Here is a 14532-nt window from a genome sequence, read left to right on the forward strand (position 1 = left end):
AACCCACAGCTGCAAACCCGGGAGCCTTGTTCACCTCTTGGATCTTTAGCCAAGCAAGAAATACTCCCTGTAACATATCTGTAGGTTGAAGAAGGTGGCTTTCCAGAAGAGTATCAACAGGAGCAGGGCTGGTCCCACAGCACACTGGGAACAGGTCCCCAGGGCCTTCTCCCACCTGCGAGAGGAGCACGCAGTGGCTCATCCCTCGGGGAAGGTGGAGGTGGAATGGGATGGACTCTGCCCTCCTCTCCCACCCCCACACTGCCCAAGAGCCAGGGCCCCTGTGATGGGGTGTCCGAGCAGCTGCCGTGGCCATTTACCCACCCTGCAGCTCCCAGCAAGGTCCCAGCTGTGTGGCTCAGCCCTCCTTTTGCTAGTGGGTCAGCTGGATCCAGCCCCATTGGAGCAGCTGGGCTGCCTGCCAGCTCATGGGGTTACTCCAGGGAGACCCCAGCCAGGCAGGACATTGCCCCCAGGAGTCAGCAGGCAACAGTAGAGCTCAAGTCCTGGGGACATGTTGCAGCAGAGCTGGCTTCCTCTGTCTGTCCATCCATCCAACTCTCTTCCCATCCATCCCTGCTGCCCAGAGGGCAGCCAGCCTACTCCATGTTCTGCCACAGGCAGGGAGGATGAGGGGGGTCTCCTACCCCCCTTCAGACAGACAAATGCTGCTTGACCCTCTTCCCCGAGGCCCCTCTCCCCCATCTCTCTGATGCCCACCCCGGTGGCAGCCCCTGAGCTTGTGCATAGCACAGTCAGCTGCGGAGAAGAGAGGAGCCCACGAGGAAAGACTGAACACACACAGACAAGCAGAGAGACTTAAAATCCTGTTCATAAAAATACATCCCATCTGTACAGTGTGAAACACCCTTTTTACAGTATTTACAGCAGCAGTAGGGGCAGAGGCACTTGGGGTGCAGGCAGGGGCCTTATTTGAGGCTACTTGTGCAAAGCGAAGGGTCAGCAGTGGTTTTCACTGCCTGCGACAGATGCTACTGCGGGCACAGGCTGTCCTGACCCAAGAGGGGACACCATGGTCTCACTGCTGCACCGCAAACCGATCTTGCCTAAAAATCACCCAGGGTTTCTCCCCGGGCTGCAGCAGCGGCACCGGACCCCCCCACCCCACACAGTCACAAGAGCTGCCGATCCCCCTTGCAGTGCAGAGCCCGGTGCCCAAAGCGAGAGCTCGTCCCATCTCATGCTGGCAGAGCCTTGATGGTACACTGACCAGAGCAGGGCCTGGCCCCCAGTGCAGCCCAGCTGCCGGCCCACTGCTGCTGAACCAGTCTCTGCCCTTCCTTGGCACAGAGCGGCACGGGACGGCTGTCACCCGCACGGGACGGCTGTCACCCGCACGGGACGGCTGTCACCCGCATGGGCAGCGCGTGGCATGGGCACATAAGCAGAGGATGTGTGAGGGAGGCACGGGGCTCATCTGCTGTGGGTCTTCCCATCCAAACTTGCCAGCAAAACCACTTCTCACATCTCTGCAAGACAAGCAAGGGGTGGGGAGGGAAAGATTGGTGAGACAACATTTGCAGGGAGGAGGGCTGTACGATGCTCTGGACCCCCCCGGCATCACCCACAGCAGGGCTGGTGCAGAAATCTGCTGCAGGGGCTCTGTCCCTCCCCTGCTTCTCTGCCCCCCAGCATGGCTCAGGGCCAGCAGAAGCAGCACTTCCCACCAGCCACCTCATTTTGGACACTCAGAAGGGAAGGGAACAAATACTGAGAACTGCGACTTATGCAGTCTGCCTAGGGGGAAATACTTTAATTTTTTAATTAAGTTCTCTCTGCCTCCAGCCTGTCACACAGGAACCCCTTCGGAGACGAAGTGTGGCCTCTGCCTCAGTTTCCCCAGTGTTGAAGCTATTGGGGACCAGTCAGCCCCACAGGACTGTTGAGCTGCCTGGGTAAAGCTGCCAGACAAGCCCAAGCATGGCATCACCTTTGCCAGAGGCACCTGCAGCCAAGGGCTTTATCAGGAAGAAAACATCTGCAGGAGCAGACCACGACCCATTGTGCTCCCAAGGGCTGTGATCCCCCTCTCTGTCACTGCACAGACCCTCTGAAGCGGTTCCCACTCTGCAGATGCACAAGTCTCACTCCGAGACCTGCCCATGGTTTCATTCAGTGCAAACACAACCCATGGGGCATTTCCACAGGAACGTGTTAGGTGGTACTTATCAAGTCTGAATCTTCACTTTCCTCTCTCCAGATAGGCTATTTCCACAGAGCTGATTTTCTCCAAGTTGGGGTATGCCACAAGGAAGAACATTTTTCCTCCTGCTCACCTTCTCCCCCATAGCAAAGAAAAGCCCTGGAGCAGCAGTGGGAGGGATGCTTAGGCAGAGAGCCACAAGCACCTGTTCATCTTTGTTAAAATGCCAATAGCTCTGCAGGTTGCACTGTTTGGCAACTCTTTTTGCAGGCCTTCGTTGTAAGGACCAATCTGGCCTTCACATTCCCGGTCCCCTCCAGCAGCATGGTGCTGCCACCTCTGCTTCACCAGCTGGGGGAAACTGAGGCACCAGATAGGGAAGACACTAAAGCAGTGGAATTTCTGCCCCAGCTGAAAGAATTTGAAGATGGCTGGGGGGGGGTGACATCCAGATGAACTCCACATCCCTACCCTCCCCACCCTGAAGACAGAAGGATTCTACCCCTGATGCCAAAACCAGGTCCTAAGCCCCCTGGGCCAGGCTCTGCTAAGCCAGAGGCAGCAGAGCAGCCCCAGCCCAGGAGTCCTGCTAGGCTGGATGCAGCTTGGGAAGCACAGGGATCAGAGGTGCGTACGTACCCTCCAACACTTTATCCAGATCCGCAATGAACTCCTCCAGCTCCTGGGTGTCTCCAAGCTTAGCTAGTGGGGAGAAACACACTGTCAGGTCTCTCCCATGCCGCCTTCCACCCCAGGCTCTAGTTTTGGAGAAGAAAGATCCCTACCCCTTGCTTTAACCATGACTGCTGCTTCTGGGCCAGCCTGGCAGTGGTAAGATTCCATGGGGCTGCATGTGCAACCCATGGCTGCACAGCTCCAGAATAACCCAGGCAAATGCCCCGAGCACAGCATCCCCATGGGGCAATGCATCTCTACAGGATTACAGCCCACCCTTGGACCCAGCTCCTGAAGGCGCCAGAACAGCAGCCTTGAACCTTTCCAAGCAGCTGCCCAGCACTGCCTGGCTCTGGAGTCCCATGCTTGCACAGGCAGCTCTAGCATCACCCACCCACCCCTACGGCAGTGTGGTCCCCCTGTGCACACACACAGGTCAGGGCTGGCAGCTACAGAACTGAGGAGTGAGAGGTTTCACCAAGGACGCTGCTTTAGGAAGGAAAACCCCAGGGCTGACTCTGACCTACGGACACACATCAATTCCACCTCCCGCACTCCCCCTGCCCCTCATCTCAGACCCCGGCTCGGAGGGCAGGACAGTGCCCACAGGTACCACACACATCAGCATCCCATAACCCAGAAAGCGGGGCTTCAGGCTCAACATGGGGGAAGCAGAGAAGCAGGGCACATCCTCCCATGTACATGAGGTCAGTCAGCAATGGCTCAGCTGAGGCCAGAGCTGGATTCATACATGGTGGGAAGGGTGCTCAGCTCCCCTGTGCTGTCCCATCCCTGCACAATCCTGCCCTTCCCAGGTGAGAACGGAGCCCCTCTCTACAACCCTCCCAAACAGACCTCTGGCTCAGTCCAGCCTCAACATGCCAATCCAAATTCATATCTCTTCCAGGATCCAGCCAGGACCCCAGAGCCCATTCCCACCTCCACACCCTGCAGGGGCCCATTGGCACAACCCCACCCAGGGCAGCCCATCACTGCTGAACAGAGCCAAGCACGCAGAAGGAAGCCCTGGCATCAGTCCTTGGGACACATTTTTCAGCCTCACCTGTGGAGGGGTAAGCACCGGCAGGGGTGTTGAGGTCCTCCTTGCTGGAGTTGAGACTGCTTCCTGGGGACGTGCTGGTACCTGCAGGTATAAAGTCACGGTCCATGGCCACACGCACCTTATAAAAAAGTTGCAGGACCAGGGACCAATCCCATGTGTGGCATAGGGTACCTGGTCCACCTTCACTCTTGGCCAGACCATCTTCCCCTGCTGCAAGGAATACTTGGAAAAAAGGAACTGAGCTTCTCTGCCAAGACAAACAGCACCAGACATTGCCTGGGCATAGCCACAGAGACTCCTCGTGGTTATTACAGCAAACCAGTTCCCTCTGAGCTCCTGGTTATCTCAAGCCTTGTGCAGTCCTGCAGCAGCAAACCCAGCAGAAGGAGCCTCAGCAGATGCTGGCAGGCTCTGGACCAGGATCCAGTGGCCATCACCCTGTGCTACTCATCCAGCCCTCGATAGATGAGTCAGGCAGGCAACTCAGAGGTGGAACCAGCAGGAAGCTCTGTGGTTTACCATGGAGAAACCCCAGAGCTCCCAAAGCAACTCCATCCCATCAGACACCATCCTCCCTCATTCCCCAGACTCACTCTCCAGCTCATCAATGCCGCTGTCATATACACTGTGCCCCGCTTTTCTCTTCAGCTCTTCCAGGTGCTGCTCATACTGACAGGCAGGGCCTCTCTCAAAGTCCTCCATCACTTCATCGAACTCCCGCAGCAGGTCACTGAGCTCCTCAGCCATGGCTGGGGAAAGAAGACAGCGCAGGGGGTGGTTTGAGGCACACACCGGGCAGGCAGCCCCAGCAAAAGCTGCTCATGAGCAGTACCAGGCTGGGGATGGAGCAGACCAAGGCTGCCAGCTCTTGACCATGCAGCAAGCTCAGGGCTGACACTGTCCCACACCCCAGAGCTCTGAGCACATCCAGCTCCTCAGACAGCTCAGCCACCCCTCCAGCTCATCCCACAGCTCAGCAGGGGCCCAACCAGTAAGAGCTGGTCCTAAGCAGGTCTTGGTCCTGGACCCAGCTTCTCACTTTGCCTTCAGGGGAGGTTACAGCAGGGCTGAACAGGGGCCCTGAGCTATGTCAAACCGAGGTGACCCGCAGTGAGCCTGGCAGCTGCTCCCCAGGGATGTGCCACTGACACCCTCAGGCCCTGCCCTACAGAGCCAGCCCATCCCCGGGGCAGCAGGGCTGGAGCAGTCCCAGAGAGGCACTTCAGAGAGCAGAAAACATCAGCACAGCCGGTGGAGAGAAGACAGGTGAGGGCCAGTGCCAGGCTCGGGGCTGCCCAGGGGCCAGCGCAGACAGGAAGGGGCCACCGGCGGGTTCACGGCCCCAGCCGCGCTGAGGGAAAGCCAGAACAAGACCCGATGGAGCCCCGGGCAGGGCAAGGCCAGAAGCAGCCGTCCCGCACGCTGCAAGATGCTCCCCGGGAGCTCCGCGACGGAGGGTGGGATGGAGGTGCAGAACCCCTGCGGGAGCTGCGCCCGGGCGGAGAGGGGAGACCGAGGCGGGCTCGGGGAGGGCAGGCGCGACACTCACCGACGGGCGATCGCTGGTGCCGGCAGCAGCTCCTGCGATTCTCGCCGCAAGCGGCAGCTTTAACCACGGCGGCCGCCCCGAGGGCGGGGCGGGGCTGGGGCGGGGCCGCCGCGCCCTGGAGGCTCCGCCCCCCGCACTCGGGACCGTGACGCTCCCGTGGGGTCCCCGCCCTCCGGGCCGCAACCCCGCGCGTTGCCGTCCGTGCCCGGAGGCACAGGGACTGGGTGTAGCATGGGTGTCCACTCTCCCACGTGGGGCTGTCACACAGAACCACAGAGTGTCAGTGGTTGGAAGGGCCCTGGAAAGCTCATCCAGTGCAACCCCCCCATGGAGCAGGAACACCCAGATGAGGTTACACAGGAAGGTGTCCAGGCGGGTTGGAATGTCTGCACAGAAGGAGACTCCACAACCTCCCTGGGCAGCCTGGGCCAGGCTCTGCCACCCCCACCCCAAACAAGTTTCTTCTCAGATTCAAGTGGAACCTCCTGTGTTCCAGTTTGCACCCATTGCCCCTTGTCCTGTCACTGGTTGTCACCAGAAGAGCCTGGCTCCATCCTCCTGACACTCCCCCTTTCCATATTGATCCCCAGGAATGAGTCCCCCCTCAGTCTCCTCTTGTCCAGCTCCAGAGCCCCAGCTCCCTCAGCCTTTCCTCACACGGGAGATGCTCCACTCCCTCCAGCATCTTGGTGGCTGCGCTGGACTCTCTCCAGCAGTTCCCTGTCCTGCTGGAACTGAGGGGCCACAGCTGGACACAATATTCCAGGTGTGGTCTCCCCAGGGCAGAGCAGAGGGGCAGGAGAACCTCTCTGACCTACTGACCACCCCCTTCTAACCCACCCCAGGTACCATTGGCTTCCTGGCCACAAGGGCCCAGTGCTGGCTCATGGTCATCCTGCTGTCCCCAGGACCCCCAGGTCCCTTTCCCCTACACTGCTCTCCAACAGGTTGTTCCCCAACTTACACTGGAACTTGGGGTTGTTCCTGTCCCCATGCTTTGGTGGTCCTGAGTGATGCCTTGGGCCTGAGGCCAGAGGACAGGGGACCTTTGTCCTGTGCAGCTCAGTGGCCAAAGCTCTTCCACACAGTAGCACCCAGGGGGGGTCTCCCAGGGCAGAAAGATGCCAGTGGCATCTCCCTCCAGCCCATCCCTGCCTCATCCCTGGCACTGATCCTTTCCACACAGCAGGAGGACGGGCCAGGCCAGGCTGGAGATCTTCAGATTTTCTCCCAGGTGTCCTGTTTCCTTCTCTGAATCATTGTCCATCCACCAGAATCTGAAGTCCCATAGGATGAGTTTTCCACTTGCCTTCAACCAACCCTGCCTCCCTTCCTCGGAGCGGAGCTCCCCCCTCCTTTGTGCTTTCTGCAGACTGGGGTCACCTCTCAGTGTCCTGAGAAGCAGCTTTGGGCTGGTTCTGCTCCACATCTCTCGCTCTCCCTCCAAAGGCAAGAAACACTCACCCGGTCAACTCGTGCTGCCCATCACCACCCTTGCTGTCCTTCATCTGACAGCTCCGTTCAGCTGGGGCAAACCCTCACTGACTTTCTAGGTCAAACAAAATCAAATATTGATCCCGTGGTAGCCAGCACTGCTTCAGGAGACCCGGGAAACATTATCCACATCAAATTGCATCGATGCCTTTCTTCTGCGGATTTAACCCCTCGGCCAGTTCCTTTGGCCTCAAAAATACAAATAAACTGATGCTTTGTTTAAGATTGGAGGAACTTTCTGTGAGTCACATATGTTCTTTCATGTTTACCATGGGAACTTAAGCTGATAAAGTGTTACGTGATGCCATGCAATATGTTTGTGTGTGTATCTTTGACCAGCAGTATAATGGAGACACATAGGTTAAAAAAAATATATACAAATAAGATAAAGATCCTGCTTGCTTTGTTTCTTTGCTGTTGACTAAAATCACTCACTCACTCATGAATTTGAGTAACTGATCCTGCAAGTTACTCCCTGTTGTACCCTTCTTAAGGCCTCTAAGCTTGACACTGGCTGTAAAAACCCGTCAAGTGCCAAGTGGCTCAAGATGGTTTTGTTGGTGTTGGTGCAAACAACCAGCCAACAACCACCCCCAACAACAACCCAACCCCCACACTGGCACTGGGGGTCTAGAAATGTCAAGATACACAGAATCACACACAGAATGGACTGGGTTGGAAAAGACCTCAGAGATCATCCAGTCCAACCCTCGGTCCAACTCCAGTCCATTGACTAGATCATGGCACTAAGTGCCATGTCCAATCTCAGTTTAAAAACCTCCATGGCCGGTGAGTCCAGCACCTCCCTGAGCAGCCATTCCAATGCCTGACCACTCTCTCTGTAAAGAATTGCTTTCTAATCTCCAGCCTCAATTTCCCCTGGCAGAGTTGAAGCCCATGGCCCCTTGTCCTGTTGCTGATGCCTGGGAGAAGAGACCAATCCCCACCTGGCTAGAACTGCCCTTCAGGTAGTTACTTTCCCTTCAGACAGAAACTTTCAGATTGTTTCAAAAGGTGAAATCACAGTAAATTCAGCTTGGGGAGGAGGGGAAAAGAGCCTGACAATCACCGTATCTGAAGAATAACAGAGGTTACCCAGCTTTTTCAGAGCTGGTCCAGAGTGATGCTGATGCTTCATGAATGATGGTGCTTTGCAACTGATTTGTAAAGGGGTTTTTTATTTTGTGAGGCTAAAATAAAACAAGTTGTAAGCAAATACTCGTGTATGCCAGGCAGTGACAGCCAGTGTGCTTTTGAGGGAGAGAAAGTCTGCGGGCTGCTCTAAGGAGGCAGTTCCTGGGCAGAAAGCAGCAGCAGCTGGAGATGGGCTGCCCTCAGCTGGAGTTTTTAGCAACATCCCCATCGGCAGCGACAACCGGAACCGCGCAGGTTCCAAGTCCTGCGGTGTGGGGCTAGGAAGGCCCTACATGATGTTTACATTTTCTGCAGTAAATGCTTCCCACTGAGCCCCAGTGCCCTCTTCTGCCACCATCACGGCATTGGGAAAGTCAGCTTCAAAAGGACTCTCCTTGGAAAGCCAAGCAAGTGTCTCCCTAGCATTTCAGCATCCCTGTCCCATTCAGATGATGGCGATGATGGTGATTTTTATTATTATTATTAATTAATAGTGCTTTTAATTATTATTATAAGCTGGATGGTGATTCTATTAGCTCTCTACAACTATCTGAAAGGAGGTTGTAGCATGGACAGTGTTGGTCTCTCCTCCCAAGTAACAAGCGACAGGACAAGAGGAAACGGCCTCAAGTTGCGCCAGGGGAGGTTGAGGTTGGACCTGGGAACAATTTCTTCCCTGAAGGGCTGTGGGGCATTGGAACAGGCTGCCCAGGGCAGTGCTGGAGTCACCAGCCCTGGAGGGCTGGACAGACGGAGATGAGGTTCTCAAGAACATGGTTTAGTGACAGGCTTAGGTAATGATTGGACCCGATGATCTTGAGGGTTTTTTCCAACCTAAATGAGTCTATGATTCTACGTCCCATGTAGTGGTGCTTCTGAAACCAGCTCTGCAGCACCTTGCACTTCTTCCCATCGCTCGGTGGGAACAGTGTCTGTCAGGAAGCCTTTGTGGGCTTGATGCTCTTGTAGATGCCTGTTGTAACACCCAGCAGTGACCACCAACCTTTCAGTCACCCTTTCTATCCTTGTTTGGCTTCCAAGGTGGGAGGCAACATATAAAGACAGCTCAACACAACAGTCTTGTATAGAACTGTTAGCCAAGCACCTGCAACCCCCATATCGCTCACATCCTCAGATCTGGCATAGCTCTGCAGTGCTTATTTTCCAAGTGCCATGAATTTGATAAAGTCCATATATTATACACTATAATTTCTGCACACTTAATTCTTACAGAAGGGTATATGGCAAAAGTAGCGGAAGAACAAATTAAAGCTCAGAGGAATCAAGGGAGAGAAGCCGAAGTGATGCTGGTGGCATCAATCTACACGACAGCCTCCCTCCGAGTGACTCTCTGAGGTGACAGAGAATGAGGAAATGTTCACTCTACTTTGTTTTTTCTTTTCTGAGACTGAAAAATTTGACCAAAAATATGCAATAGAGGCTGCGTGGACTTCTCAACATTGACGTCAGTGCCAGATTGATTGCTCTTGGTAACAACACCAAGTCAAAGCTACACCTAGAAGCTGTGGTATCAGGTTGAGCTATGGCCATGACAAGGCATGGAGCTGATTTTGTGCTCTACTCAAGATCTTAATGTCATATTGGACGCTTCTGTTTTCCTCCTTTATGAGCACACTAACAGCTGCAGACACCAAAATGTCTGGGCAGCAAAGTGCTTGTGATGTTCCCACAATGAACTGAAGGTGAGGAATGCAGAAGGTTTGTGGCGTCTCCATGGACTGCCATGGCTGTTGTCTTGCCAAGGCCGCAGACTGACAGTGGGCTCAGAGCTGTGCCCAGCGCTGCCGGCAGTGGTGGGACATCCTGCTTCTCTGTGTTACCCCCTTGCATGTTACACGTTTCCAGCCTTTGTATCACCACTACTGCACAACTGTGCCTTTCCCTCTCATCTTCCATTAGAGTATGTTCCTCTTTGGTCCCCAAGGAATCCAACACACAAGAAGCTTCTCCCCAGGATGGCCCATCACCTAGTGAGTCATATCCGTCCACCGTCTGTACACCTAGAGCTCCGACACTTCATATTCCCCCATGAGGACAAAAAAAAGCCCAGGTTTCAGCTCAGCACAATTATTTGAGTGCCCACTTGTCCACCTGCTTTTTCCTGGATTCAAAATTCTCGGCGAACATTCGTAACAACTCCTCCCAGCCTGAGGATCTGCCCCTTTCCCAATTCTCCTCCTCAGTGGGGACACAAAGAGACCAACCATCAAGTCATGGACAACAGTCACTGGAACATCTTGTCCTCATTAGTTCGTTACTGTTAACGAACTCAAGCTGCTACTACTAACAGGAGATAACTGGCCACTTGAACCACATGGGACAGTGAGACCAGTGCTGACTGAGGAGCAGAGGGTCACGCTGAGATGCCAGAGGCTTCTAGGAAGGAAGGTGGCCTAGAGGGTCTGCTCTTGCAGCAGGTATAATCCTGTAGTCTGCACAGAGCAGCTGCGGCCTCCTTGTATATGGCGTTGGTTACACAGTTGATGTTCCAGTGCGCTGGTGACTCTCAGAAACCTTCAGCAGACTCATGGTGTCCCAAGTTTATCCACTCCTGCAGACCCAACAGCACTGTTCCTCTCTGGAGCTTATCAGTTCTTGGAAGGCTTTCACAGCTATCTCTCAGCGCACACTCTTCTCTTCAGCATGTTGTTCTCCGGGGACTACTTTTCCACCCCTCCCAGCAGTACCCATCCGCCGGGAAGGCCCTTTACAAAATAAGAGCTCAGCGCTGAGCAGTGCAGCTGAGAAGGTGCAGTACCGTGCGGTGGGAACGACCCGCTGGGCAGACGCAGCCGAGGCTGTGGCGAACACCCCTCCCACTCGGGCTGGGGCGCAGAAAGGATCGTGCGTTTGTTAATCATCCCCTCGATGCTACAAGTCGTAGCCAAAGCCATGGCACTGTTCTGGTGGTGAGGGACACGAGCCATGCTGTGGCTCCCTGCTCGCGGAGCGAGATGCCAGCGTTGCCGGAGCGCGGATCTGCACCGAGGTGCCGAGTGTTTGCCCACACCTCGGCACAGCACCTGGCGAACCAGCCCAGGGAGGAGGCCCTGAGGAGCAGGCCAAATCCTTTCTCTTTGCCTGGGTCCTGACCATTTGCAAAGGCAATAGGATGAGACCTGGCAGTTCAGGGAAGTTCAGGCACAGTCTAGAAGCCAGTCTTGTAAATCCTCTCACACCTAAGTCAGGGATCTGAGCTTGGTCCAGCTCATCTACATCATGCTGAATCGTTGCCCAGACATTTGCAGAACCAGGAGCCAGTTAAATATGCTTGACAAATAAACACCCATGAAAGGAGACCTTGCAGGGTTTTGTCTTGTAGCCAGAGGCAGACCAGGGTCCAGGGGATGAAGCCATCTAGCCCAGGGCTCTTCCTCCAGAGGAGACAAGGAGTGATAACCGAAGAGCGAGTACAGCCTGCGCTTCACCTCGTCCCGAGCAGGAGGACAGCACAGAAACGCGAGGCACACGCCACCCTGCCCACGCGTGCTGCACAGGAGCTCCGGAGGCAGCAGCTCCAAAGCGAGGAGGCTGATGCTCCATAAAACCTGCTGCCACCTCAGCAACGTTCAGAGCTAGACTGGAGCACCCAGGCCTCACATTCAGGGACTGTGGCCCCGTGTGGCAACCCATGTCCTGGGGTGTGACCTCCACAGCCACTCCCAGGCCCCCGTTCTCTCCTGGATCCCCTCATCAGGTCATTCCTGCCTGGAATATTGTCCCTGTCTCTTCAAGATGTGTCCAGGGGACACCAGGGCATCCCCTTTATCGCACAATAAAGTCAATCCTAGTCAGTCTTGAAGGGTTTTAGTTGGAGAAGAGCCACCAGGATCCAGCTCATGGGAAGTGGCTCCTGCAGTCAGTGGGTGACTAGTTTTAGGGTGCACACGGGCCACATTGGTCCCCTGTGGCCCTCAGGTAGAACACTGGTGGTGCAACCATTTTTAGAGGTGATGGATCCCAGATGGTGCTCAGCCTCTTCCCAGCTGCCCAGGTGGAGCAGGACTCCCGGGAATCCCACTGTGGAGGCCACAGAGTCTCCCCCAAACCCTGACCTAACCCGAACCAGAGCAAAGCACCGACTCCAGGCCGTGTCTGGGAGAGTGAATGGAAAGAAAGCAAAATATTTGCTGATAACATCCATTCTGCCATACCAGCCAGAAACATACATTTGCACATAGCTGGCAGTGACACCCAATGCCTGAGCAGCAGGAACAAACCAAACCAGATATTTCTCAGCCAAAGATGGTGAAAAGACACCATAATCTGTAAAGTACATTAGAAGGTCTATTTACTGAATATTATACTCTAAGGATTATAGACTTCTATTTTCCTTCAGTTACTGTTCCCTCTTACTATACCAAGCATACATTTTGGGGTCGATACAGTGTTTTCTGTCTATAAAACGAGCAGTTTGAAACCTGGGTTCAAACAAAGAAGAAAGCTGTGTTTCATTCCGAACACGGTGGGCCAGGGTGTCTGCAATGCTGGTGCTGTTGCTTTAGCTCCACTGACATTCCTTTAGCTCCAAGAGCGCTTTGTCTCCACACAAGCCTGTGATGCAACATGCGGTAAACGGGATCCCAAAGCACCAACTGCATGAAGCTGGACCGCATTTTCCATCCTCGCTGCCCTGCTCATGGTCCCATCCACATCTGCCTCGGGCCAGAGTCCTCCCAGTGTGCGCAGAGGCTCTGAGCCCCAGGCCTCTGCTCCCCCAGAGCCCAGCAGATCCTGCAGGTGTTACACCCCAGATGGTGCTGCTTTGGACATCCCAGCCCTGTCCACCAAGCACAGCGTGAGCTGCCAGGCACGCACCTGCTGCTCCCCAGTCTGCACCGGTTCGCTGTCCCAGTGCATGCGGCTGGTGGTCATTTGAGGAAAAAGGTTGTTGACCCCAGACAGGGATGCCACGAAGCCACCCTGCAGTTCCTGCCTGTGCTGTCACCCTGTGCGCTGCTAACCCTGCGCTGTGCACAGCTCTGGGGAGGGCAACCCCACGCCCCAAGCTCCCATGAAGCAGCAGATTGCAGAGGCAGTGCCAGCGGAGGGCACGGCAGCGCTTCAGACCTGCAGGCAAGCTGCAGCACATGCCAACAGCTTTCTGGCTCGCTCCCAGAGCACCTTGCCCTTCCACACCGCTGCCTGCACAGCATTCACACACAGCCACTGCACAAGCACACAGGTTGCTTGGTTGCCATCCAGCAACAAGCCCACGTGTGGAAGTCCTTCTGCTGGCAACCTGCAAATGCCTCTCGTGCTGTAGGTCTGCCTACACCAGAACAATTTGGCATGTCTGCTGGTAGTGAAGGTGCTCCCACAGACATTCGCACGCCCTTCACTTCTTTGCTCCTCCGAAGTGGGATACAGGACTCATTTTTGCTGGGGAAATGTTGCCCAGTTTTGTCCACAGAAGGCAGGGCAGAGGGCACGGACCGGGCTCGCTAGATGCCAACATCCAGGTTTAGGAATGAGACGCTGCTGTACAACTCTGATGAGACCGAGCTGCTCTCCAGGGTGCGGGTCCGACCAGGCAGAGGCGATGGAGCACGGTCCTCTGTTGAATCCTCACTCTCCATGCTCCTGAGAAAGTTTTAAAAAAGAGAGATGCTATTTACACAAACTGCTTCTATTGCCCACTTCACACCCAAATGGCCTCTACAAGTGACACCAAAGATTTGCCTTCTCTTTGGACAGTCCCAAAAGGAACGTGAAGACAGACAAGGAACAGTAGCAGAGAAGACTTGTACGACCTGTGCTCCAGGAAACCATTTTGCACAGGACAGTCTGTGGTTGCTGAAGGAGCCACCAGCCCTACAAAGAGACTGAAGGGTGCCGAGCACACCCTGCTCCAGACCACCAGGGGTCAAAATACCTCCTGTGTTAGGTGCCATGATTGTGGGCCCAGATCATGGGATACAAAGCCCTTTTACCCCACCTTCTTTAATAACGGGAAATGGCATGACCTCAAATTGTGAGCCTGTGTGAGACCAACCTATCTTGCAGCTGAAAAGCAAGATGTGCAGACATGTGAACGCACAGCACAGGCAGAAATGGCACAGAAATGCAGGCAACACCAAGCGTGAAGAAAATTTGGAGGAGGCTGGTGGTGGAGGTGAAAAGGGAGCAAGCATCAGTGTGTGACCCTGAGAGGCTGGAGCAGCGGAGGGATCTGGGGGTGCAGCAGGCCGAGCTGTGCTGGTATGCACACAGAAATGTGTGTGCAATGGGAGAATTGTGGAATCTTAGAACGGTTTATGTTGGAAAAGACCTTTAAGATCATTAAGCCCAGCTGTTAACCCAACACTGCCAAGTCCACCTCTAACCCATGTCCCTAAGAACCTCATCTCCGTCTGTCCAACCCTCCAGAGATGGTGACTCCAGCACTGCCCTGGGCAGCCTGTTCCAATGCCCCACAGCCCTTTGGAGAAG

General features: G+C 54.9%; 2 protein-coding genes across 6 annotated transcripts in view; both read right to left on the reverse strand.

Moving 5' to 3' along the window:
• Positions 1-814: 814 nt before the first annotated feature.
• On the reverse strand, positions 815-5913 carry LOC102089955 (regulator of cell cycle RGCC). The gene is made up of 5 exons (XM_013370317.3): positions 5452-5913; positions 4496-4651; positions 3903-3983; positions 2804-2866; positions 815-1490 (listed from the first exon to the last, which is right to left on the reverse strand). Exons 2-5 carry the CDS (start codon positions 4647-4649, stop codon positions 1483-1485), a joined length of 306 nt encoding a protein of 101 aa, XP_013225771.1. The 5' UTR covers positions 4650-4651; positions 5452-5913; the 3' UTR covers positions 815-1482.
• A 782-nt stretch (positions 5914-6695) lies between these two features.
• Positions 6696-14532, reverse strand: part of ARHGAP36 (Rho GTPase activating protein 36) — a 29677-nt gene continuing 21840 nt past the window's right edge. For 4 of the 5 annotated variants that reach the window (XM_065028127.1, XM_065028129.1, XM_065028126.1 and 1 more), the window contains one exon: positions 6696-13683. In XM_065028127.1, coding sequence (XP_064884199.1) covers positions 13545-13683 — 139 coding nt within the window. In that variant the 3' untranslated portion in view covers positions 6696-13544. The remainder of the gene's footprint in view (positions 13684-14532) is intronic. The other variant, XM_065028128.1, reaches the window with a different exon arrangement.

This window comes from Columba livia, chromosome 12 (genome assembly GCF_036013475.1).
Source record: "Columba livia isolate bColLiv1 breed racing homer chromosome 12, bColLiv1.pat.W.v2, whole genome shotgun sequence".
NCBI lineage: Eukaryota > Metazoa > Chordata > Aves > Columbiformes > Columbidae > Columba > Columba livia.

What these genes read in the sequence shown, in the direction of transcription:
- LOC102089955 (XM_013370317.3), bottom strand. Translation starts at nt 4,649, where the DNA reads ATGGCTGAGGAGCTCAGTGACCTGCTGCGGGAGTTCGATGAAGTGATG. An exon ending in CGGCATTGATGAGCTGGAGA is followed by an intron (nt 3,984 to 4,495) that starts GTGAGTCTGGGG and finishes TTATACCTGCAG; the next exon opens with GTACCAGCACGTCCCCAGGA. An exon ending in CGGTGCTTACCCCTCCACAG is followed by an intron (nt 2,867 to 3,902) that starts GTGAGGCTGAAA and finishes TCTCCCCACTAG; the next exon opens with CTAAGCTTGGAGACACCCAG.